This window comes from Festucalex cinctus, chromosome 6 (assembly GCF_051991245.1).
Source record: "Festucalex cinctus isolate MCC-2025b chromosome 6, RoL_Fcin_1.0, whole genome shotgun sequence".
Classification (NCBI taxonomy): Eukaryota; Metazoa; Chordata; class Actinopteri; order Syngnathiformes; family Syngnathidae; genus Festucalex; species Festucalex cinctus.
The window spans coordinates 6,021,244-6,048,141 of NC_135416.1; the positions used below are offsets into that span (position 1 = coordinate 6,021,244).

At 40.8% G+C, this 26,898-nt stretch overlaps 1 protein-coding gene across 6 annotated transcripts in view; it reads left to right on the forward strand.

Moving 5' to 3' along the window:
- bnc2 (basonuclin zinc finger protein 2) overlaps positions 1–23,508 on the forward strand; it is a 214,742-nt gene extending 191,234 nt beyond the window's left edge. For 5 of the 6 annotated variants that reach the window (XM_077525199.1, XM_077525201.1, XM_077525200.1 and 2 more), the window contains 2 exons: positions 9,665–12,039; positions 21,396–23,508. In XM_077525199.1, coding sequence (XP_077381325.1) covers positions 9,665–12,039; positions 21,396–22,173 — 3,153 coding nt within the window. In that variant the 3' untranslated portion in view covers positions 22,174–23,508. Of the gene's footprint in view, positions 1–9,664; positions 12,040–19,430; positions 19,505–21,395 lie in introns of all 6 variants that reach the window. The other variant, XM_077525204.1, reaches the window with a different exon arrangement.
- The last annotated feature ends 3,390 nt before the right edge of the window (positions 23,509–26,898 follow it).

The following is a 26,898-nucleotide window of genomic DNA, read 5'->3' on the forward strand; positions in this document are numbered from 1 at the left end:
AATTGGGATTTGGAAATTGTATTTTACTTGACTTTGATACACAATACTTTTCATACCTTTTTTTTTTTTTTTTAGCTGAGACTCAACAAATATTCCTCCATATATAAATATATATATATATATATATTAATATATATATATATATATATATATATATATATATATATATATATATATATATATATATATATATATATATATATATGTATATAAAACTAAAACTAATACTAAAACTAATACAACGTAAATTAACTCTTTTACTGCAACACGTTATCAAAAAAAAAAAAAAAAAAACTACAGTGACAGCCGATTTCGAGTATTTTAACTAATTTTCAAGGCAAACAGAATATTGTGTTCTTTTACTCCATATACAACGTGGGTACCACATGAAAGCTCACATTCCATTCTTTCATTAGATTTGAAAATAGGTCATTTAAGTGACATTGATTGAAAATTTAAAAGATAAGGAAAAAAACAAAACAAGATTTTTGTGAAAGGATACATTTTCTCCACAACAATGACTTTGGCACAAATATTTTTTTGTTTAGTGACGCTCTGAATTCGGTCTAATGTGACAAAGGCTTTGATCATTCACTTCATCCTTGAAAACGTTCTATTTCATCAGATACATGTTTAATTGTAATTCCATACACCGGCTGCCCATTGAAAAGTGATATGATGCTGCCATCTGCTGGCCGTAGTTCGCTTTTGATTCCACAACTCATTGACCTGGCAGCACTGCACTTAGACGTTGCACTGCCCATTGATTTAAAAAATAAAATAAAATAAAAACAACTAATTAAAACTCGCTTAATATAAAAAACAAAAGTCAAAACGAAATAGAAACTAACTATAATGAAAAATAATGAAAAATCCTAATGGCAACATGACTAATCAAAGTGCTGCCAATACTAACTGACAAGTACACCACCCAAACAGTACGACTGCACAAACTGTGGCTTGAGAAAACAACTTTCTGAATAGAAGCAGCAGAAACCTAAGCCATAGAACAGTGGACGAATGCATGCCGACTGAGGTAGGCAAAGTGCTTAAACTTCATTTTGAAGGGATTACGAGCCTTTTGAAATAAACTTCACACAGGCCCCATTGTCGGAACACGTCAAACGCACGTACTCGGTCATATTTTTTGTGTGCTGATGTTGGATCTGAGCCTTCAGGTGCTGGTGGCTCTGGAGCCTCGCTCTGAACAGACAGGAAGTTGACGTTTACCAAAGACAGTCAAAGTTTTAGCGCGGTTACTGCACTCCTGGTCACTTTATCTTTGCTTGATCATTCTCTGCATTGTTTTTAACAACTGTCATTGGTCGGCATTACAACAATAATGGTACCCTTACATTACGTAAAGTTTAGTGTAGTTGCTTATTACTGCAATCCTAGCGTAGTTCGTACCACCAGAGACAAATTCTTTGTGTGTTTTTACATACTTAGCCAATAAAGATGATTGAGATTCAGATTCTGAAACAACACGGCCGAGTCGTCGAGAGTTGACGGTCCACATGGGCGCCCCTCGCTCTGATACGTTTCCAACAATAAAAGAAAAACAATGAAGCTGTTAACCGCCCAATGATCCTCTCCGGGATGACTCGAACAAGAGTGATTGCGTTAACCGGCCTGCCACTTAGTGCCACCGCGTGAGTTTGTCGGAGCCGGCTTGCTTAAAAACACAGCAGACTGTTTCAAAAAGCATATAAGTCCAAATCCCTCTTCAAATGAATGATGATGGATGAATATTTGTGGGCCGCGAAGGGAGAGCAAAAGAAAGGGGGGGGATGCTGAGTTTAGTGGACCGTGAGGAACAATGAACATCTCAAAAGGAGAAGCGGAGTGAAATAGATTGAGTGCGCTGAGGGCCAGATGTGCGGCGGATGGATCAAACATCTGCCGGCTCGGCGGTCTCGATTGACCCCCGCCGTTCAACCTGTGTTATAAGGGGAGGAGCTTGTACCAGGGGTTCTCAAACTTTTTTGAGAAGCTTATATACTGTATGCATTCCTTCGCTTTGATCATTTTATTATCAGAATTACAGAATAAATTCCTCTCCGGGATAACTTTACACACGCAGACGACAAGTCTTTCCCGTGACGCGTCTCCATTCTGTACGTTTTGATGGTCCACAGCTTTTCTCGCCGTGTAAGTTACCGTACAGGACGTAGCGCCAGATGGTACGGCTGTTTATTTTTGCAGCTAGTAATCACCGTGTTCGGAACACGCGACGGAGACCCCGAGCGCCACTTCCTGCCGTGGCCGCACGATCGCATTAAACACACGCCGACAGTAACCTCCGAGCAGGCCGGCCACAAGGGTTGATGTGTTCCAGCACGCCGTGTACGTTACGCCGCCCCCGCCCTCCCAAGATGGATGAGCCAAGCTGCGTGCCAGGCACATATTCAAGGGAAGAGGTTTAATAATACAGCGCGCATTTGGTCATTAGAGACGCAAGTAAAACTTGAGCTAAAATCTCCATCTGATAAGAATAATGTTACAATAATATGGGTTTTGGAATACATGTGGGTGGGGGGTGGATAAGCGCTATATAAATAAAGATGACTTGACTTGTACTATTACTATTACTATTGCTACTACAATGTCCTACATTTTGCTACTCTCAACAATCACAAGTTGCTTTCAATAATGTACTTAATTTAAATTAAGTAATTAAAACATTTCCCATGATCTCAGTCATATTTTCTCAAATGAATTAAAATATTTATTTTTGGCTTTTTTTATGCTCTAAATTCAGCTATGATTGTGTCTTTGATTTGATTTTTTTTTATTTTGAACATGCATCGAAAAAATAATTAAAAATAATGAAAATAAAAATTGTGGAGCCAAAACTTGTAAACAGCAATAAATAAATAAATAAATAAATAAATAAATAAATAAAAATCAATTCTAATTCAATTCAATTCAATTCTAATTAAGCAACAAGAAATCATTTCAGTACATCTATGATCTACTGAAGAGTATAAACATGCGAAAAAGTCATTTATGGTATTATATACACAGTATTAGTCATTTTTGTGTACACCGTTCCCAAACCCGAGATTCATGAATATTTATATTGTGCATACAAATAACGTGCATTTTACTGTCAATGTCACCTATATTTTGCAAGCGATAAATGTATTATAAATTACCCCAAAATAAGTAGTCAATTAGTAGTAGTTTCTTAACTTATTACTCAGAATCACATTTATTGGCCAAGTATGTAAAAACCTGTCTGTAAAAACCACGAAAAATAACGATGATCAACAGAGGGAGACAAAACGGGAAGCCTGTCGGTTCGCTAATTAGTGCCCAAAGTTTCTTCGATTGAAAAAACCCTGAGGAATAAGGGAGGAAAAACAAACAAGGCCCAATCTATGTAACCATGTTAACTCTTACACTTATGATAGAACATCCAAATATGTTTCCCGCACTGTCATAAAGCTAACTAGTGAAGCTGCAGCATTTTATCAATATCCTTGTTGTATCCTTGACATTTGTAAACAAACAGGAGTTCCCTTTAACACATATCTAATTTACACCAGCTTTCTATAAGGCCGACTGCTAGTTAATGTGACAGACACGTGCTCCTTTGGGGCACCCCGACCCCTTGTGGCCCTTTTGCATGTGAGCCGACTGAGGGTGTGAAATACTGAAAGTGGAAGGGGGGTAGACTGTGGGCTTGGCTACCACAAAGAAAGAGAGAGAGGCTCCAGTTAATGGTCTTGCATCTTCCTGGCAGCATGTCAATAACGGCTCTGATCACATTAAGTAAAGAGTCCATTAGCTTATTCTCTTTGCCTCTCGTACGCTCTCCACAGAAGGAATGCCAAGAACTCTCAATGTGGAAGGGTTTTACTTCGGAGGGCCTGATTCTATTTCCTTTGGATACTGTCACACAGAAGTGGCTTTTTTGGGGAAGTAAGGAAATATGCAAATAAGTAGTACTTATACATGTAACCGTTTCCAATAAAACATCCAATAGCGTAAACAATCAGGTTGAAAATCTGAATTTTTGCCAAAGTAGTAATCAGAACAAAGGAGATGTGATCCCAGAGCAGTGGGGGAGAAAAGCAGGTTGTCAGCCACCATTCCTTAGCCGCCTCGTTGCTCCCCCCAAGGCTCGGCGGCGGCCCCCACATCTGTCTCGCAGACCCCAGCGACAGACCTGGCTAGAACTCGGCACATCGCACGAATCATCCTCAATTAAATGACTGCTCCGATCATTCCACCTCTCTTCGTATTCTCTGAGGCGTTCCCTCTGGCTCAGCGTGAGGTCCACTGAGTTTCGTCTAGGGTGAGCAGCTGGGCGAGGCGAGCGAACGCGGCTTTGTAAAAAGAGCCAATCAATAGTTCAGAGCAGACGCCGCTCCCATTGGAAGTCGCTGGCGGGTTCGGCAGAGGTTCTGAACTCTGAGGGATTGCTCTGTTCTTGCTGCACACCGGAGCCTTAAATGGCTTCCATGTGCTGTCCATCTGCATCCATGCTGGGCTGTGTCCAAACGACTGTCCTTTCCACTTTTTAAAGATGGCTCAAGAACAACAAAAAAAAGCGAGGCTGAGGTCAGAGGGGTTAGATGAATCAGGGGTTAGGAAATCTTTGTATTTTCTTCCCCGAATGACAGATTTACTTTCTGATACAGATAATGAAAAAAGACAACTCAGTGGGAGCATACACAGGGCAAAAAAAAAAAGTTTACCTGAGGCCACCTGGATAATGGGAAAGGATCGAGCGTGACTTATCCTTCAGTGGTGAAATCCACCCCCCCCCCTCTTCCTTCACAGTCTTCAATGGACAATAAATCTTCCTCTAGTCGATTGGTGTGCCTTTAGCACCTTAACAACTAACACACAGCCATGAATTTTTAACCACAGCCATGAGTTAAATCAGGTTGAACGGCGAGGCCTGCTGGTTTGGTGTCAGTGAGGAGTGAAATCGCCCCACGGCTTCTTCTCATCCAGTCTAGTAGGCTCAACCTCAGCACAATGAAAACCATCGTCTTTTTTTTTTTTTTTTGACAATTTCATCATTTTTTTTCCATCAAACGGAACGGTTCACCAAGGTACATCTTGCACAGAACATATTTAGCATCATAATGCAACATTTGGTCCAAAAAATGGCATTGATCCCTGCACAAAACTTACGAAAAGGGTCTTAGATAGGTGACACGTTTTCTATTTGTATTTTTTTGTTTCAGTAATAGAAGACAGCTGGAAAGCATACATTACTGTAATCTAATGCAGACTTTTGTGCACTGTTGGTGTAAACCAATTTATTTGGCAGCAGTAAAACAAAAGGACAAAGACCACGGTGCAGTTGCAGAGCAGCATCCAAGCAAGGTAGACGTGAGGTCAAAAGCCTCTGATGCGCATCTCTTGAACGAGCTATTTAGCATGATCACACAGTGCAAATTTTAACCTCTCTGATTCTTACAAATGTCCTCCACCCACGTCTGGACACAGCTACTGATTTCCCAGCGGTCCATCACAGAGGAAGAAGCAGAGCTACTTGCTCACTGCTCACCTCTGACCCGCGACGAGGGAGCCAATGGGGGAACGGTACGCGTCTTGGGAGCTCTTGGCCTCTGATGTGATGGCTGCAGGCAGTGAGCTTTGTGTGAAACCATCCCCCGTGGCACCTCGCTCGCCACTCGATCCTCTCCATTATTCATACGGCCCCGAGACGGGGTGGGGAGAGAGACGGGAATATGGAAAAAAAAAAGGGAAGAGGCAAGGTTCAAGACCTTCTCAGATCACAAGGAACTTCTGCTTAACCTTCCTTGAAGTGACGAACACAGGGATACAGCAATGTTTTTTTTAAGAAACTGGATCTGAGAGCAGGGCTTGAAATCAATGTGGCTTCCCCTAGGGGCCCGATGGAGATCGCATCCACTGCAAGGTGATTGGTGAATCAATGTGGTTCCCATGCTTCGCTTTGCCATTGTGAGAAACCCCACGTCCCTAACGTGATCAGTCCGACCGCCCTTGTTGTTGTGGAACTGTGCTTGGTGTCATCCCAAGTCCACCGGCTTTTTAACATAATGAGATTCTCTGTGTATTCCTGCAGGTTCTGTTAAAACTACAAAGACATCCAATGTAGACAACCAATGGAAATGTGTATCTATATTGGTTGTAGTACAAAACTGCAGGCCACAAGTCCCCTATTCAAGTTGTTTTGAAGATAAGCGAAGACAAAGAGCTAAGTCACAAGTTGGTCACCCTTATTTTGCTTTTTATAAACCAAGTAGCCATAATTGTATTATTTAGAAAAAGTGACCATAAAAATGGAGCTAAACCAGCCATTGAACTACGTTGCATGTGGATATTCTCATTCTTTCAGGTCATTTCATTTTCAGGGCATTGAATCGATCACAACTGGACAGGTCTGTTGGTCTCAGAAAAGGTTCCACCTCTCATCCGAGTAAGCTTCATCAGTTCACGCAACAAGCCTTGGTTTAACTGCTCAGCAAGCCTTGTTGCATGATCTGATGAAGGTTACTCGAATGAAAGGTGAAATGCTTTCTAAGACAAAGTAGTCCAGTTGCGATCGACTCAGTGTCCTGAGTATAAATTACGCTCAATTAGGCGTCAAATATTACTCTCGAAACACATCGCAGATTTTATAATAAGACTGATGGTCCATCCATTCATTTTCTTGACCGCTTATTCCCCACAAGGGTCGCTGGGTGCTGGAGCCTATCTTAGCTGGCTTTGGGCACCCTGAACTGGTTGCCAGCCAATCGCAGGGACAATCCGGGGCGCCCAATTAAAACCTGCCAAGCATGTCTTTGGAATGTGGGAGGAGACCGGAGTACCCGGAGAAGACCCACGCAGGCACGGGGAGAACATGCAAACCCCACCCAAGAAGGCCGGATCCTGGACTCGAACCAGAGTCAAGACTGATGGTGAAAATTAAAAAAATAAAAATAAAAAAATTCCCCGATCGACTCCTTTAGTACGATACCATTTCTTCCGTTGTGGGCAATGGCAAAAGTCAGCGCAGCTCATGGCCAATCACAGAGTCTGATGCGTAATTACTTCTGGCATATGCATGTAATGTTGTTAATCCCTTCACACTTTGCAACCTAACATCGCCGCACGCCGAGGATCTTAATACAGCTCGACGCCTGCCACCGCTAATTGCGCGAGTAGCCTGATTTGTTTTAACTGACAGTTGTGCCCCGGCCCATGACAAGGCCATCATTTGCTCATCGTCGTCGTCAGCAATTTGCAAGGTGAACACAAGCAACACCACCCCCCCCCTGCCACAAACCCACTAAACACCATTCAGCCCCAACCCCGTAATGGAGTCAGCCATGAATTAAGAATGCGCCGCAGCTGCCGAGAGAGATTAATAAATACAGCCGTCGCTAGATTAATTCTAAGCGACATGGAGGCTGGCAGATAAAATAAACTAACAGCAGTGGGCTGTCTAGCAGATAAAGCGGGGTACCCCCCATCGTCTTGGCCGTCGTAATTATTTGCTAATAGTCATTAACCTGGCAAACAGCGGTTTAGCCGCATTGTTCAATAGGACTCTGGGACGCATAATGACAGACTAATATGTCATAGCGCTGGGGGACATGGGGGAGGGTTGGAGGATTGATGAGATTTTACTGGTAGAGAGGTGGGGCATGCCTGGAAAGGAGAAGGAAAGGAAGAAGGCCACATTAAGCTAATTGGGAGATGAGTGCCTACTTGTAAAAAAGTGCTTCTAATGGCAGTTTTGTTGCAAAGCTAAAGCGGGGAAGTGGACTTGACTGAGTGGGCTCAAAGTGGGTTAGTAAGTACAAATTTTGTTTTGTTTAGTAACTTCACCATGGACAGGAAGTAGGATTATTATTAGGTTTTAAGGCAGGACAGTTGCGTGAATTTTTTTTATTTATTTTTTTTGTAAAAAAGCTAAATAAAAAGCATGTATCTCCAATGTGAGTTTATTGTTGTTTATCCAAAAACATCTGTCATATAACATCTAAATTACTATAACAAAAAGCAACTACAAATACCTTTTGTTTTAGAAAAAAAATACTTTGTTTTTGTTACTTGCAGATAGATGCTTATTGCGTATCATTTTAAGTACGCACAGGTTGGTTTTATTTCTTGATTCAAACCTTTCTATTAATTATTGTCACATTTTTTACTCAACTTAACACTCAACTCTTGTCTGTACGAACAAGTGACCACTCATGGATATAAAAGTGACTTAAGAGATATGCTGCCTTTTTTATTTAGTTTCAATTAAATCCAATAGAAGCCCCTTATGCCCAGATGGCCATGCAGTTTGAAATAATAGTGGCTTGGGCTAGAATTTAAAGTCATGCCTCCAGGCAAAAACTCCAGCACGCACACAGAATGAAAGTGTAAAATGTTTTTTAATGTATATTTAACAACAAATACCCTGGTGACTATTGATGTTTGGTCTCAGAAGAATCCACTTCTCTCCCATATCTGAGGGCATGAAATCAAACCCCTCACACTTATTTTTCAGTTTTTTTTTTTCTTCCTCTGTGTCTCTTTCGCTTTCACTTTTTAAACATTTATCTTCTGTTTTCTCCTTACAGGCCCTTTGTGCTTTGTGATGTTGATTTTTTTTTTTTTTTCAGCTCTTGGTGCGCCGTGGTCGCCATTTATCTTTCATAGATGCCAGCAGCAAGGAACACATTGAATGTTTTCATATCAAATGTGACTAATTATCGTGAGCTTGTGTTTATTCCCTAGATGTCGCTTGTGCCCGCTCTCAGAGGAAGCTTTGTTTGCGCTATTTGTGTTAGACAGGCATTAGTTGATAATTGTGTTAAATGAGTGAAGAGCACAGATAAAGACTCGACTGCTAAGTACAGCTAAGGCTTGGCCAGCATTCTTTTCCAAAGACCTGCGCAAGATCCTGATGTTTAACAATGAGAAAGCTTGTTATCTCCCAGCTAGGGATGGGATCTCCAATTTGGAATATTATCCAAGTCCCACTGGAGAAATTCAAGCCCTTCCCAAGCAATTCAGAAGATAAATGCAGCGATTGGAAATGTCAAACATATGCACATTTGTCATTCGGTATTTATGTCCCGGTATTACAGCGAAGGCACGATCAACTCCCTTAGACCATTTTTCCCTGGTTCACACGGGTGCGATGATCCCAAGGTGCGGTGTTGTATAGTGGGAGTCGGACATGAGAGTTCACGTCTGTCACAAAAGAGTTCAGCAATGAATGTGATTTTGGTGTGAGGTTAAAATCTTTCAATCCCCATGTTGCATACTCGGGTCGTCTGATCAGGACAGTCGTGATGGCATTTCAAGGTTACAAACTAACAACAAAACTAAGTAGGCGCACAAAAGAAGGCGGCACAAGTATTTTTCACACAAATATTTACTCTAATTATGAATTTACGACTGCACTTGCGTAGTTTAGTGACTGACTGATACAACTTGTGTACATATCCGGGTCATGTCACCACCATCGGAACGGATCTCTGTTGTAAATCAAGGAGCCCTTGTAATCAGGGCAGATTTATAGAATAGAAATAAATGCCTAAATGAGAGAAAACTGCTATTTTCTTGTTATTCCTGGGCTTTACACCAATTGCTAACATCTGCGCCGCCTTAGCTTTGGCTAGGCTCAATCAATAATTTTTTTTTTCTCTTGTGTCTCTTCTGGGGTGCACAGGACGCTGCGGGCAAGGTGCTGGACCGCTGGACCATCATGTCTCGAGAAGAGGAGATCATCACACTGCAGCAGTTCTTGCGCTTTGGTGAGACCAAATCCATCGTGGAGCTGATGGCAATTCAGGAGAAGGAAGGTCAGGCTGTCACTGTTCCTTCCGCCAAGACCGACTCCGGGATTAGGACGTTCATTGAGAGCAACAACAGGACGCGAAGCCCGGGACTACTTACGCATTTAGAAAATAGCAGCCCATCTAGCATTCACCATTTTGAGAATATCCCCAACAGCTTAGCCTTCCTTCTACCTTTCCAGTACATCAACCCCGTGTCCGCCCCCATGCTCGGCTTGCCCCCCAACGGACTGCCGATGGAACAATCTGCTCTCCGGCTTCGGGAGCCTAGCTTGCCCAACCAAGTGGAACAGGTGGAGACAAGCGAGTCCGACGTGTCCCTGTCGCCCTTCCGTACCAGCCAAAGTCCGAGCCGCGGACCGCTCGGCCCCATGAACAACAACATTGAACCTAAAAGCGAGCCTAGCAACAGGGCGTCCCCAGTCTCTCCATCTCCATCCCTCCATCAGGCTCAACAGCAACTGAGCCAACAGCAACAGCAGCAGGGTCAACAGCAGTCCCAAAGCCAGTCTCAGCAGCCCAACGCACTGAGCGAGCACCAGGCTCACCACCACTTTGTCAAGGAGGAGCAGTCCAAGTGCATCACTCACACTCCATTTTCCTCCAAATTGCACCGCATGCGCCGCATGGCCTCCACCCCTCGCAAAGGCCGCGTGTGCTGCAACTCTTGCGGCAAGACCTTCTACGACAAAGGCACGCTTAAGATACATTACAACGCGGTGCACTTGAAGATTAAGCACCGCTGCACCATCGAGGGCTGCAATATGGTCTTCAGCTCCCTGCGCAGCCGCAACCGTCACAGCGCCAACCCAAACCCGCGGCTCCACATGCCCATGCTGCGTAACAACCGTGACAAGGACCTCATTCGTGTCAACTCCAACTCTGGCACACCAGTCATCTCAAGTACCAAAAATGGTGGCTTCACACTTACCAGTCCTGGTAGACCACCTCTGGGCTTCACCACTCCACCAGTAGACCCTATGCTTCAGTCCCCACTGCAAAGCCCACTGGTGTTCCCCTCTCTTAAGTCTGTGCAGCCAGTACAACCTGTGCCTCCGTTCTATCGTTCCTTACTGACCCCAGCAGACCTAGTTAGTCCACCGGTTTCACTGCAAACAAGCCCAATTTTGCCAACCACCACCAACAGCACCACGCTGATGGACCAGCAACAACAGATGCTGGCTGCCGCCGTGGCTTCGCACAATAATAACATGGCAGAGATGGGAGCCGTGTCTCATAGTGTAAACACGTCCAGTGGCAATCAGGAGGCCACGACGGGCCCTGCTGACCCCATGCCCAAGAAAAAGCCTCGGAAATCCAGCATGCCCGTGAAGATCGAGAAGGAGGTGATCGACGTGGCGGATGTCTATGAGGACAAAGACGAGGATGACGATGATCATATAAACCACAATCACCACCACCATCACCACTCCACACCGCTCCTTTACAACACGCACCTCAAAATGAACGGAAACTACAACAGCAACAACAACAGCGGCACGGGGAACCACAGCGGCGGTAGCGGGCAGCAGTCCCCTTCCCAAGATGAGATGAGCCCCGGCATAACTCTGCGCGGCATGATGAGACAAAGCGAAGACGATTGCCGGGAGGGAGCTGGCAGTGACAGCAGGGGTGAGCTCCGAGGGTCAAGCGACCTACGCTGTATGGACAGCTACACCTCTGAGGACCAAGACCACGAAAGAGACTTTGAGAACGAGTCGGAAACCTCAGACTCAAAGATCTATTACCGCGACGAGATGATGGATGTGGAGGAACAGCAGAAACACTCCAAAAGTGACCACAACGATGATGGCCGCGAAGAAGGCCATTTGAGGAAAGAAACTGGAGGCAAGGATCAACTATCGCCATCGCCTCACCAGGAATCCATCAAGGTCAAGGAAGAACTCAACGACCCCACTTACGACATGTTCTGTATGAGCCAGTACGGCCTCTACAACGGCGGAATGGCGGCAGCAGCAGCCGCCGCCGCCAGCATGGCCGCCCTGCACGGGAGCTTCATCTCCTCGATGGGCTACGGCGCCAGCCCGCCCAAGTTCCCCACGTCCCAATCTCCGGACGGAGACCCGTGCTCGAGTCCGGATCCCAAGATCTGCTACGTGTGCAAGAAGAGCTTCAAAAGCTCCTACAGCATGAAACTGCACTACAAGAACGTACACCTCAAAGAGATGCACGTGTGTACTGTGGCCGGCTGCAACGCTGCGTTCCCTTCCCGGCGGAGTCGAGACAGGTCAGTGCTTGAGGGTTACTTTATTGTAAGGTCACGGGTATGATCTTTGACAAGGTCTTTATCATGCAAAAATAGGCTGCCCATTCGTCACAACTGGTGCTGTTTTTGCAAAGAAACCAGTTGCTTAGCATTCCAGAACCGGAAATTTTGATATCAGTGGGTCGAAGGAAACAATCGTTGCATAGCGACATTGCCTTCAACTAGGGGTGTCAAAATTAGTGCATTCATTTTGATTTAATTTAAAGCTTTGGTTCCGGTTCAGTTTGCGACATGTGGGTTGTGTCAAAATACTTGTGCTTCCGACTTTGTGCCCCTCGGTTGCACGTTCGCAACCCGGACCGGAACCAAACTCATGTGCAAAATCACGTGAAAAGTCCCGCCTCTTCCGTGGCATATACCCAATTTCAGTCGCAACGCAGCACATTAAAATTTGGCAGTAATACTTTGTGGAGCCTGGGGTCAAGTTGTATTTTACAATTTTAAAAAATATGCGGGAATTTCACAAGTTACTTCATGTTAAAGACTCTTTATATGAAAAAAAACTGCACTGAACGGTCACCAACATCTTACAAATGCAATTATGCCATCTAGTGGCAGAAGAATTACCTCAAACCACAACAGTTATCACACTCGTTTTTTCACAGTACAGTTCATCTTATTAATTTTAATTCATTTTTATTAAATTATAACAATATCAATGACTAAAAGATGCAGCCATATTTCTATTAGTTTCATATTTTTCCCCACTTTTATGTTAAGAAGTGTTTGAAAATATTTTATTTTACATTTAGAACAGAAAAAATGAGCGATTAATTGTAAGTTAACTATTGAAGTCATGCGATTAATTGCAATTAACAATTTTAATCGCCTGACTTTCAACACAATATTGCAGCAGAATTGAGTGTTGGATGTTAAACGTCACACAACTGTAGAAAATGAAGAAGCTTCATGCCGTGACACAAAACCAAACACAGGTGGGATTTTGCCAGCCTTCAGTTATGGCTCTGTTGCATTCCTGTGAAGGTGGAATATTGGTGAATTGCGCCTTTCCATTCAGTCGTCAGTCGTCCATATTGAATAGCAAGCCGGAAAAATTCGCATTCAATTCACCTGCATATTATATCGCCCGGTAGTTGTTAGTACGTAGACGATATAAAAATAAAGAAATAAGCTTGATTCTGTGACATCTGCTCCCCGTCAAGTTCAGAAGCGGCAGGTGTCGGCACGGCATGAAATACACGTACACGGTAACGCGCCGCCGCCGTCGAACCTCCAGCTGCAGTTTTGTTTACCTGCCCTCTTCTCCTCCTGCCTTGTCGCGGAGAGGTGAAGGCGCATGCATTAACATTGACAGCTGTTCGTCAAACCGCTGCATTTATTAGCACGTGGCGGGAAGGGCGAGCCGAGACCCGGGCTTGTTAACACGTAGCGCCCCCCGTCATGCTGCAGAATATACAGCATGTCGGTGGGAGCAGAACGGGGGAGGGCAACATCACGTGTGGAAGGTGCTGCGCATCGCTGTTGCCTCAGGCGAGTGCACACCCATGAACGGAATACAAACCAGTATCTTTGGGAGGGGAGAGAAAACGGACTCACCTTTTGGGTGTTATCTTGACGTCAGGCGTCACCTGATAAGGAAGGACACGTTTTGTTTGTTTATTTATTAAGAATAGATAAAGGAGGTGATAACCAGACGTTAGGTTCGTAACAAAATGGAAAAAACTTTTTGATGAGTACTCTACTCTTTGGCTAAGTCTTTAGGAAAGGTCTAACCAAGGATGAGCCATGCCATGAATAATTAAAAAAAAAAAAAAAAGGGAGTAATTGATGCCCGTCTTAAAATGGTGACTTTGCTAAAATTTTAAACTACATATATAACAACAACGGTGATCCCAAAACAGTTTAATATCATTGCCCTTAAAAATTCAAGACTTACTCACATGACATTAAAAGTTTGTGTCTCAGTCATCCTTCAACAAATTTTTACTGTAATACGTTGCCATCTGGGGTGTTTCAGAAAGAGCACAGGTAAGGTGACGGGTTGAGTTTTTCTGAATATAATTTGAATTTGTGAAGAGTGAAGCACAAATATGGGAGTGATTGCTGTTTTGCATAGTCCTCAATGTTAGACCGGTTTCCCAGTTTAATGCAGTAGTTAAATCTTAAAGTAAATATTTCTAGGAAAACGTTTCTCGTCTGTAAATATGAAACAAGTAAAAAAAATATGTACAGTGGTAACTGAGTGCTGTAGTTTGATATCACTAACCTAATAGTTGACATTGTCGTATTTTAATGTTTTCCAAAAACACAATTTTTAACAATGATACTGCTTTTTCCATTTTCAAATTTCCAGTATTAAGCTGGGAACTTTTATGCGTCGTCACCCAAAAAAATTCCAATGAGACACTATTTTCAGGCTCTAAAATGAGGTTGTCATGTAAATGAATGGACAAGTTAAAAACGTCATGTAAACGGCACCTGAACCGCTTTTGGTCACTCTGTATTCTAGTCTATCAACTAATTATTAAGAAATAATTTCTTCTTAAAGTACAATTTCTGACTGACAAGCCTTTATCCCTTCAAAATATGGCCCTACTATGTTGTCAGTGGGGGATAAATTCCTGAGAACATATGGGACATATTATTCAAAAGAGCGGAACAAGATGAGGAATATTCTGGCTCTCATCATCTCCGTCCCTTGATACCGCGCTAATGACATAATGCACGTTTCCGTGTAACGGCGGCAATAAAAGGGCAATGCGATGCGCTGGTTTTCATAAAAAGCCATTTAAGTCCGAAGAGATTAGGAAATGTTGACATAACAATGCCTGTTATTACTTTTAACGGAGATAAATCAGGTTCCATTCTTCTGCCTGCTAATTTTATTTACAGCCAATTGTGTGGCAATAAGAGCTAATTGGCACTCGTTTCTGCTGCTCCGCCTCGGCAATTAATATAAAAGGTCCACTTACCTGCATGTTAGGCTTCATATTCACGCTGCCATTTAAAATCTGTAATATGGAAGTAGTGTTGGTAAAGTATTAGGCTGTTATCTGTCTATTGAATGCAATGCAGAGTGGAACAAGCATAGAGACCGTGTGTGCGCTCAGATTACCGTATTTACTCAAATAGTGGCCCGTAATTTGTCATTCACTTGAAGAACCAAATACCTCTCCCCAAATAGAGGTAAAAAAATAAAGTGTAGTTACTAGATTATTTTTTTTTTTAGTTCACTGGCTACGTTCACAAACAAGCTGTTAAACCCACTTGAACTTTGTTGCTAACCAAAACAGCAGCACTCTCACATGAGCGCACAGACATGAGTAGAAATTTGTAAATGTAATATAACCATCTGAAGGAAGGGAAAAAACGAATTATTTTACAATGTATATATCTTTGTCAGGTTTCACTATTTTGTTCTTTTGCGATACTGTAAATATGTAACTTCATGTTAACTTTATATATTTGTGTTTGCAATTTATGCAAGGTAATATTGCAAGACTAAAACCATTTTACAACGAGTAAACACACTGAAATTAAAATCTTTAAATCTCAATGATTTAACAAAACCATTTTTAAAAAGTTGCTTGTTTAAAAAAAATGTTGGACTATTAAAATTACATAAATGTTTGACAAAAAAGTGGAAAAATTATGACAATTATGATTCACTGAAAAATGGCGAAATATTGTTACGCCTGATGTGTAAAGTGGAAATTCCAAAATTTTCTTAAATTTATTCATATGACTTTTTCTGGAAAAACTGACATTTTCCGCCCCAATTTGTATTATTTATTTATTTCACACCTGATTACAATATTTTTAATTGTTACCCAAACACTTGTTTGTAATATTATTATTATTATTATTATTATTATTATTATTATTATTATTATTATTATTATTATTATTATTAATTCAATCTCTGGTGTAATAACCTTATTTATTGATTTTTTATTTTATTATCTGTTCTCATTGCTGCTGGACATGTAAATTTCCCAGAGGGAGCCATCCCAAAAAGGGATCAAGTCAAATCTAAGTCTAAGTCTAAGTCTAGCGAAATAATTGTAAGCAAACACATTTCAAATCCCAATAATTGCTATTATAATGATTGGCATGTAAACGTCCCAATGACGGCTTGAACCGTGACTAATGTGAAAGTGGAAAAAGTATATAAAAATAAATATGTAGTGTGATATTGTTCAACATTACTCTGAAAATAGACAACAAACCCATCAAAATATAAGGAGCTTTGAATTTTGTGCCTGTGGGCCATGGTGCATATATGCACTCAAATATAGCGGGAAACAAACTGTAGGCTACTTAAATAATAATTCAATTAAAATAAAGTCTTCTTTAAGATTAAACACAAATGTACTGAATTTAAAAGTTAAATACAACTGAACTGTGCTTAGGCAGTATATTTTTTTTTTTCGACTCTGGTACCACACGTTGACAATCAGTGTTTTAATGCAAATGAGCAAAGAATGCAAGCATGAATTAATGGCGAGTAGGACGTCCCCCCGCCCGCCCTCCACTGAGCTAAAAAAGCCGCGGGGAGTTGAAAGAGGACGCCGCGTGATTAAGTGCAGCAAACCGCCATCATTATTAGACCCGTTAATGGGGACACCAGTTATTCATCTCATTTTAATTTAGCGTATTTTTAGCCTTCGCTTAGGTACTTGAACCTGTTCTTTTCACGCCGTAGCGCGCCGGCGGGGTAGTCCCTCGTTGCGCTAACGGAGAGAGAGTGAAGGTTAATTATGTTGGAGAGTACGCCCACTCTTCACCCCCTCATCCTCCCCAGCTCCCCGCAAGTCCCCTGACGGGATGTGAGGGCCCCTGCAACCGCTAATTCGCAGTCTGTTTGTCTTTTATGTTTGTTACGAAAAAATAAACCCCTGGCAACAAAAGTGAGTACACCCCAAAGTGAAACTGACCAAAGTGTCAAAATTGTGTGGTGGCCTTCATTATTTTTTTTTTAACTTTCTTGGACATTAGAACAGTTCCCATTAACTCATTTGCTCCCAATAACGTGTAAAAAAATTTATGTTTTAAGTGTCCCAAAGACGTAGTTATACGTTTTGTTTTGTTTTGTTTTTTTTATGCTAGAGCATACAGAAGGCTCTCAACTGCAAAGAACGGTTGCAGAAATGGTAGTTATTACACAAACGGCCAGCAGGTGGCAGCAGAGCAAAGGAGATCAACCAGGGCCATGTAGAAAAAAAAGCTAAATTACTTACAATTTTAAATAGATTTGTGAAAAGTGGTGAAACTTAGCTCTCTTCTCATGCTAATTGCTGCAAAACGGAAACAGATAGAAATATACTTTTTTTCCTGATGAAAGAAGAGACTTTCTTTAATCTTTCTTTTGATACGTTCCATACTTTTATAGCAATAGAACACAATATTCTGTGGGCCTTGCAAAATCAGTCAAAATCCAGTAAAACAGCCGGGAGCGAACGGGATTGCTTCTGTGAAAATGGCTGAGAGTGAATGAGTTAAATACATTTTATGATAAACTGTGAGAATTGAAATGAATCTACCAGGAAGTAGGCGTCAACCCGAGCGTTCTAATTCCGAGTCACACGTGAGACTTAACTCATAGCTCATCATCAGAGATGGCACGGCGGTGAAAACCAGCGGAGGGAGATGATAAATATCAATAAAATGCACGTCCTCCCACTTGTAGCCAAACCTTCATAACAAAGCCCAAATGACAGCAAAGACAAAGAAAGCAGTCCGTGTCGGACGCGCGCATGCTGACACAATCGAGATGAGCTTGAAAGATGATTAACGCCGGGGCGGGACAGGTGAAGATGTTCCGCTCGTCTTTGTCGTCCTCCTCCTCTGCATAGTCCAAAAAAAAAAAGAAAAAAAGAAGAAGACAGGGAGGAAGAGAGGCGAATTCGGAAGTGAGCTTATCAGAGCCACGGAGGAGGTTGGACATGTGGGCAGAAAGTCTAAATCTGATAAATGAGGAGATTAGTGCACTATGACTATTGTGCGTGCATGTGGATTCTGATTTTATTCTTTTTTTTTTTTTTTTTTTTTTTTTTTCCCCCCATGAACAGAAAATTTCACTGTTTCTGTGTGTTTTAATGGTCTGAATAGTTTTAATCCATTAATTTTTCCTATCAGGGCCACGTTTGGGCACAAAAAAAAAAAGAAAATATGAGACTGTTGCACTTTATTTTAAAATCTTATTTTTCTTTAGATAAAAAAAAAAGGTGTATGTATATTTTTTTTTTAATTCTACTTTTACTTGAAAAAAAATATTTTTGTATATTAATTAATTTAAAAAATGAATATTCTTTCGGAAAAAAAAGATTTATTTTCTATTCAGAAGAAAGACTTTTTATATTGTTAATTAAATATGCCATTTCTTATTTCGTAAACAAACTATTTCTGTATGCCTTTGTGTATTTATAATCTAAATATTACTAACCTATTCATTCATAGTATTAAGAGAAAATGCACTGTGAGAATTAGGCTATTTGGAAGAAAGTTATTTTTTTAATTTGGAAAAAAAACAGGGAGAGGGTTCCATTTCAGGGGAAAAGTCACATTTTCCATTTTAAAAGAGTTTTTTTTGTTTGTTTTTTTGGTTTGTTTTTGGTCTGGAATATTACACGATTAATCTGGCATCCTTTCGAGGGAAAAAAATTTGGTTTCATGTGCTTAGTTTGTATTTTTTTTTTTTAGCTTTAAGAAAAAGTACAATAATATAATAATACACAATACAAAAATAGCCATGTGGATTTTTTTTTCAATTCTAACATCTCTCTCATAATATGACTTTTTTTTTTTCTTTTTTTTTTTTGCAAAAGTCATTTTCCTTTTTCCTTGTTTTTGTGACACAGACAATTTACCAGTGTGGCCCTAAATACAGAATGATATGCAGGCTATGCTTTTATTTTATTTTATTTTTTTAATTTTCTTTCAACATATAATATGGTGTTTACGTTTTTTTGAATGGGTTACTTGCAGACTGACTTAGAGCTTATTAGCAGTGATGGTGTTGTTGTATTTCAAATCCAAAAATAGGGCCCGCCTACCCGAGCATCACCAACAGCATCTTCATCTTCGGGCTTTGGTGGAAAAGAAAAGAAAAAAAAAACAAAAACGTAACACCCAAATCCATTTGTACACACGTACATTGTAGATCCTGAGCCACATTTCGGCCGCCTCACGATCAGATCCAACAAACTGATTCATACGCTCGTTTGCACTGTACTGAAGCGCCATATTGTCTCACGCGCGCACGTTACAGTAAGCCTTGCGATCAATTGGCCCTTCTACCTTGATGCTGACGATGCTCGAGTGGACGGGCTCTCGTTTGCTCGTTTGCCGCAAAAGGGTCCCTCAAATGAATGTATTTCTACCTCTTGCAGGACAATGTCGGATAGGGAAGTAAATAATTAAAGGAAAGGGACCCTTTTTGACTGCACCAACCCTGCCACTGCTGGTAAGCTCTACTTATCCATTGTGACTCCATACAGTATGTGCCCATCTTTTTTTTTTTTTTTTTTTTTCCCCCTCGATAAGGATTTTGCTTTGACTTTTCACCTCCCTGCATGGAACTCCCTTACATGTAAAGGTGTCATGGTGGGCCTGGGCTTTTCTGTCTGATGCACTTTTGTATTGTGACAAGTGTGTGTTGCACCCCTCATAAAGCCTGGCGAATTGTGAAGGCAATGATTGATTTTTAAGGCATTTGCACCCTTTAGCATGGCTTTTTGTGTGCTCACTTACAAAAAAAAAAAAAAAAAAAAAAGAAATCGTAGTAGTCTCATCCCGGCATGGGTCATCATATCGAGCACGTTATATGACACGGTTTGCCTTGTAAAAACAGCAAAAATCTTAATGTTGAACTTAATTAAAGCCAGAGTGACACGAATACACGCTGCCAGGGCCCGGTGCTAATACGCTATCCAGTTCCCCCCCCCCTCCATTATCGCATTACGGCGGCTCGAATCAATTGATAAACTCCCATTCAATATGCCCCGACTATTTAATTGAGTCACACTCTATTGGATTTGTGCAGACATGCTGACAGCAGTAAACACTGGCGGGATGCTCTCTTGCTCTCGCGCTGTCTGAGGAGAGCTGCAGGGTGTGAGAGGGAACGCGCCGCTACTGGATATACAGTCAGACAGGAGCAGGAAACCATTTGGAAAAAGGAAGGGCTCTATTTATCAAATGCATATGTACCATATAGTGTAACTAGAGGTTATGTATCATTAAAATAATATTTCAAATAAAATACAATATTTGATACGTAATTATTATTATTTTTTATTTATATAAGGAATTCATAATAGGTCTTATAATGACCAGGATCATTTATTTATTCAACTGTAAAGAATAAGGGGGTAAAGCCTTTTTTATTTTTTTAATGCTGATAACAAAAATGATACAGTACTATCGAGAATACTGATATTTTACAATGGTAAAATATATTTTTACTAATGTAGTTTTCCTGTATTTATTTATTTTATTATTTATTTTTAGATTGTTGATATATATTTATTTTTATAATATCATTTACTTTCTGTTATTTTTCACACAAAAAATAAAATTTGCGTATTACATTATAATGGGTATTATATTTTTTAGGGATTTAACGATATCCAAACATCACGATACGATATCACGATATGAAGCTCACGACACGATAATTATCACAACTATTGTAGGGAGGTTGGCCATATTAAAAAAAAAAAAAAAAAAGGTCACACTATTGTAAAAAACTGAGCTCAAACAAAAAAAAAAACAACATTGTGCTTTCTTTCATAACAGCAATGCATGTAAACAATCTACAAACTCTAATAACACTCAATATTGAGGCACTTGCTAATGCATGCTCACAATTAGCTCCTCCACTTATTGACTCGGTTCACAATTACGTTCCCCTTCATCTGACCATTAACGTGCGTTTTAAACAACAACAAAAAGGGCCAAAACATGCCTTGTGAAAATTGAACTGCACTAAAAAAATAAATCAATAAATAAATAACAAATAATAACCACCAGGGGGTGCTAGAAATGCACAAATGGAAATCAACCTGACTTTTTTTTAACATGTGCTGTTTTTAATATCGTGACGAAATTAACACGACTCGAAAGGATCTGCCGAATGAAGTCCCAGATTGAAAATGTGAAGAACTCCGTTGAGTGAATCACAATTATTAATCTGGCTTGTGAGGTTACTTTTCTTTCAAGCTTCACTATATTTGAAATACTTATTCACAATATGGCATCTTTTAGAGTGGAGATAATTCGAGGAATTCAACTGCAAGGCCAAATAAGGACGATTCATGTTCATTCCAACATGTTTTTTTGTTTCTTTGCTTTAGGCACAGCTCCAACATTAACCTGCACCGCAAACTGCTGACCAAAGAGCTGGACGACATCGTCCTGGACCCCCAACTGACGCCACTGCCCACGGACCTCCGAGCCGAGATCCTGGCCAAGATTTACGCCGGGCACCACCAACACATGGCTTTGGACCCCATGGACCCGATGGGCGAGATGGCTTTCCGAGGCCTCGGGCCCGCCACCGCCGCCGCCATGGGCAACGAGTACCATCAGCACCCTCTCCACCAAGACCTGAAGAACCACCACCACCACCACCACCACCGCCGCCGCGGCTTCCCCCGAGGTGGGCCGGACGATTACGTGGTCCTGGACCTGAGCGCCGCCTCCGTCGTCCAGTCCGGCGGCAGCATCCACTCCTCGCACGAGTCGGACGAGGGCAGCGACGAAGGCATCCTGTTGGATGACCTGGAGGAGGAGGACGAGGAGGACGACGAGGAGGACGAGGAGGGACACAGCGAAGGGGAGGAGCTCGAGGACGGGCGCGGGGACGAAAGCCGGGAAACGGGCGGACGGCTGGCGCAATCGCCGTTCCGCCTGCCGTCGGCCGGCGGCGGGATCGTGTGCAGCATCTGCCAGAAAATGTACAGCAACAAGGGGACGCTGCGCGTGCACTACAAGACGGTGCACCTGCGCGAGATGCACAAGTGCAAGGTGGCCGGCTGCAACATGGTGTTCAGCTCCGTGCGCAGCCGCAACAGACACTCGCAGAACCCCAACCTGCACAAGGACGCGCCCTTTGCCACACTCATAGGCTGAACTTCCTCCAAATCCTCCTCCAGCGCCGCTTCCGCCTTTTTTTCCCCCCGAAAACTTTGACTCTCCCTCCTTTCGGAATGACTCGAGCGAGGACTTCATGCTTTACGAAAAAAAATAGTTTTGTTGGGTTGGAGTTTGATGAACCTCGTCCCCTCGTTTTATCTCCAAAGAATCTATCAAACCTCTTATTTGTGACGTTGCCTGCAGACAAGATAGTATTGAGGAAAAAAAAAAAAAAAAAACTCTTGTTGTATTTGTGTAATGATAGCTTTTAAGACCGACCCCTTAAAACGGAGAAAAAAAAGCATGACAGCTTCATTTGTAAATAATGTCCCCGAGAGGATTTTTGGTGTAAAAGACTTGTGTTGATGGTCGTTTGTTTCTTTTTTTTTTTTTTTTTCTTTTACTTCTCTCGCTTATGGTTTTATGTTACAGTCCAGTACAATACTTCCAGCTATAGGCGAGAAAGAGGTAGCATCTTAACTATCTTGAGTCATTTTATCACTACAGGGAGGGGAAATGAAAAAAAACAAAAAACAAAAAAACAAGAATATCATGTGAATTACTTTGTTGGATATTCAGAGGTGGCCGGCATGCTCTTCGAGGCTCCTACACTGATATCATTCTGTGTTTTTCGATTGATTTGTTTTCCTCTTTTCTCCCTTTCATGTTTATGAGCTTTATTAGTATGCGATTCAGTTTTTTGCACTTTGCATCTATACGAGGGGATGTGTAATATTAGTAGAAGTGAGGACTTTTTTTTTTTTTTTTTGCAATGGTGAGTGAAGAGATGTGTTGTTGGATGATAAACGTTAACATACACGCGCCAGTTTTCATTTTGCACGAGGCCAAATATTGAAAAAAAAATATATATATACGGCAAAAAGAGACAATTCACCTAATCATCACTTAAGCAGGGTGCACACATACCAATAATTGAAGTACAGTGGAACCATGCATACGCACAGTTAAATATAAATATAAATATAGTTAATGGTTTGCATGAGGATTCCTTCAAGGTTGCTGTTTCAATGGTTGCAAACAGTTTTTCGTGTCACGGCAACAAGAAAAATGCTCAACATTTCTTGCTGACAAGAAAAATTGTTTGTGACCATTAAAAAACTATTTGTGACCAGTCAAAAAAAAAAACATATTCCCCACATTTGCAAACACTCCTAAGCTTTTGCCGCTCAGTGAGATACTACCTGAAACATGCAATATGCTTTTTTTCCATGAAAAATGGGGTGGTAACAGGGGGGAAAAAAATATCCCCCATCCCCCCAAACAAATATTTAAAAATTTGTTAAATATTTACGGAGCCTCTAATACGGAGCTACGGAGCCCCTAAAGTGACATGGAAGAAAAAAAATAAATGAGAAAAAAAAAAACTTTATCTTTCTTGTCCGGACAAGAAACATGCTTATTTTTTTTTTTTTCTCTCATGTCACTTTAGGGGCTCCGTACTCGTATATTACGTATATTAAAAATATTTAAATGTATTATTATTTTTTTAATCTGTGAATCTGTGCATGCCAAACCGCTAATTGTATATCTTCTACCATTCCGATCAAATTCTCATTCAGATTATCCTGATTGTTTACCCGGTGGTGTCTGGTATGTTAAGAGTAATTTTGTTGAGGAGTAACAATTGTCAATGATAAACATGTTCAATACTTATGATGACACATCCTTAGGTGTGTGTGGTCAACACAGTAACCAAAATAAATGGAAAAGGTGTTTAAAAATAAAAAATGGTATGCGTGCACCCCGCTTTAGCAATAAAAACAAAGTAGGTCTTAATTGAACACCGTCAAACTGTCCTCACCCAATGGAGTCGGAACAAAATAGTCCCTCCACTTGTGACCAAACTACCACAAAAAGCTCTTTCACTACAATGTACTTAAAAAAAAACAACCATTCGATTGGTATGATGCACTTGAGTCTTAAAAATCATTTTGCTGTGATATCGGTTGCAAATCTGTGAAAGAAAAAAACAAAAATCACATCACTTACACAACTGTCTTATGGTACAATTGCATCCAGTGGTCCAAGTAGCCAAGGAGAACGGAGTATTTATTGGTGGGGAGAGATGCGTTAATTTAGTCCAGTATTTTTTTTTTCCTTTTGTTTTTATTTGAAAAGAAAAAGAGTTCCTTCCTCCTAGTTTCAACAGTGTCTGAGCAAAGCCATGTGTTACTATTCAACTTTTTTTTTTGTCTTACTTGACTTGGTGCTACACATAGAAGGACGAAATATGCAGTGTTACATGCTGGTATTTGTACAGTTTTTACAACACCCATTTGTTTCATCGAAAGTAAACACCGCAAGTAATTGTTGCATCCCAAAATATTTATAATTACCTTTATTCATAGTTTTAATCCATACCACAAACTATGATTGCAAAACAAGTAAATATTATTTCAAACTCCTCTTACAGTATTGCACTTGAAAGTGAATGTCTTACATATGAGAACATACAATCCTTTCCAACCTGGAAAAATAGCAATTTTGCAGCAATTAGCATTAGAAGAGAGCTAAGTTTCATCAGTTTTCACAAATCTATTCAAAATTGTAAGTAATTGAGCTTTTTTTCTACATGGCCCTGGTTGATCTCCATTGCTCTGCTGCCACCTGCTGGCCGTTTGTGTAATAACTACCATTTCTGCAACCGTTCTTTGCAGTTGAGAGGCTGCATCAAAGCCTTCTGTATGCTCGAGCAAAAACAAAACAAAACGTATAAATACGTCTTTGGGACACTTAGAACATTAAAAAAAACGTATTTACACGTTATTGGGAGCAAATGAGTTAAAATACTGACAAGTTTGTTTATTTTGTAAAAAAGACAATGAGAAACCTTTTCAATTATACCCTCTCAAACTGAGCTGATCAAATCAAACCGGAAACTCACTGATTTGAATCCTCACACTTTTAAAATGAATTGAATTGTCTTTTTTTTTGGGGGGGGGGGTTCGGACTTTTTCTTTTCTCAACACATGACCTCTAAGTTGCTAGACACCTTCAGTTTAAAATGGTCAGGAAACGCAGCTCAAGAACCAACAGGCTTCGTTCAAACAATACATTTTGGTTCAGTTCGGTACGGTATGCATTTTCATCTGTTTCATACAGTGCTTGTCCTCATTAGGGTGGCGATGGTGAGCTAGAACCTAGCGCAAAAGTCAGCCTGTAGGCACCAATTCACAATTTACTGTTTAATATGAATCCCATTTACTGAAAATCTACAAATCAAACCATCCTGTTTTGTTCAACTTTCTTTCATTAGGTTTGTTAGGGTACAGATGAGCCAAACACGTCATTATCATCACGTAATCATTATCGTCATGTATCAATCAGTCAATTAACCTAACCTCCACAACTGACACACAGTGAAGAAAAGAAAGCCATTTTAAAACAACGTAAACTGGAACCTTGGTTTAAATGTGGAAAGTTTTTCCCCGTTCGAGCTAATGGTCCGTTACATCAAAGCACTTCTTTTCGTGACCTAAAAACACACTTAATACAGTACAAAATTGTTTTGTACTTGTTTCATAACCTAAAAATGCTCAGTCGAGTGCCAAATTATTGTAAATAACTGTTTGAAAAGTTTACCGTGTTTGGCGCTTAACGGGAGGAGAATGACTTGCATCTGGCTGCGTTTATGAGCCACAATGTTAGCGCTTCCTTTTTCCACCTTTGTTATAATTCGATACCGTAGATAAGGGCTTTACAAGAAAAAAACAACAACAACAACTGTGTACTCTACCAAAAATAACATGACTGAGAGATGTGTACATGACTCAGCAGTAGATATGAATAGGTGGAAATGACACGCTAATCTTACGGGGATGCTACGCTAATGTCCATGCTTTCTATTGCTTTTGATGGAACAGTCGCCACTGCCAACATGGCCGCCACATTGACACATTTTAACCTGCTCTAGTGTACTGTAAGTCTTTTTTTATCTGGGGAAACTATTTTCTGTCCATTGAATCGAGGTTCCAGTGGACAATTTATAGCGTAGCGAACCGAACGGAACTTAGCGTAAATGTGGCTTAACTATGCTGACAGTAACCACACTGCCGGTCCAAATGAATCCTTTAGATTAAATTATTACCATTTAGTCTGTAAATTCTACAAACAGAGGACACTCATCGCTTGTTTTCACGTCACTGAGCGAGTGCTAATGTAGCTCACGCAGGAACGCAAATTAGACACACTAAGTCGGTTTTGTATAGATGCTTGCTTCCTCCTTTTTTTTTTTTCTTTTAAACCCGTCTTAATTTGAACTGGAACCTGTGAAAATGTCAACAGTCTTTAGAAATAATAATAATAATAAAAAAATGTTGTACATTCATATTGCTGATGTTTTGTGCCAATCATACTTTTGCGTTTTTAGGTCGTACACTTGAGGACCTGCGTTTACGTCTTCAAAAGAGTTACGGCGACGTGGCAACGCAAAGCAGGATGTATTACTGTTGTATGTGCTTTGCCGGGAAGAAAATGGTGATTTTTTTTTTTTTTTTTTTTTTTTAGAAGCCTCGTCAACACTGCAAAAGTTACCTAAAAAGGTGTTTCCTGTTTTGTTTTGTTTTGCAGACAAGAGGGGGGAAAAGTGGTCCTCATTCGTTCCAAAAAATAATTCTCTTTTTTTGTTTGTTTCTGTATCATAACTGTCCATGTTTAGTTTTTTGTTTTGTTTTGTTTTTTCTTTGCATAAAATGCATAAGG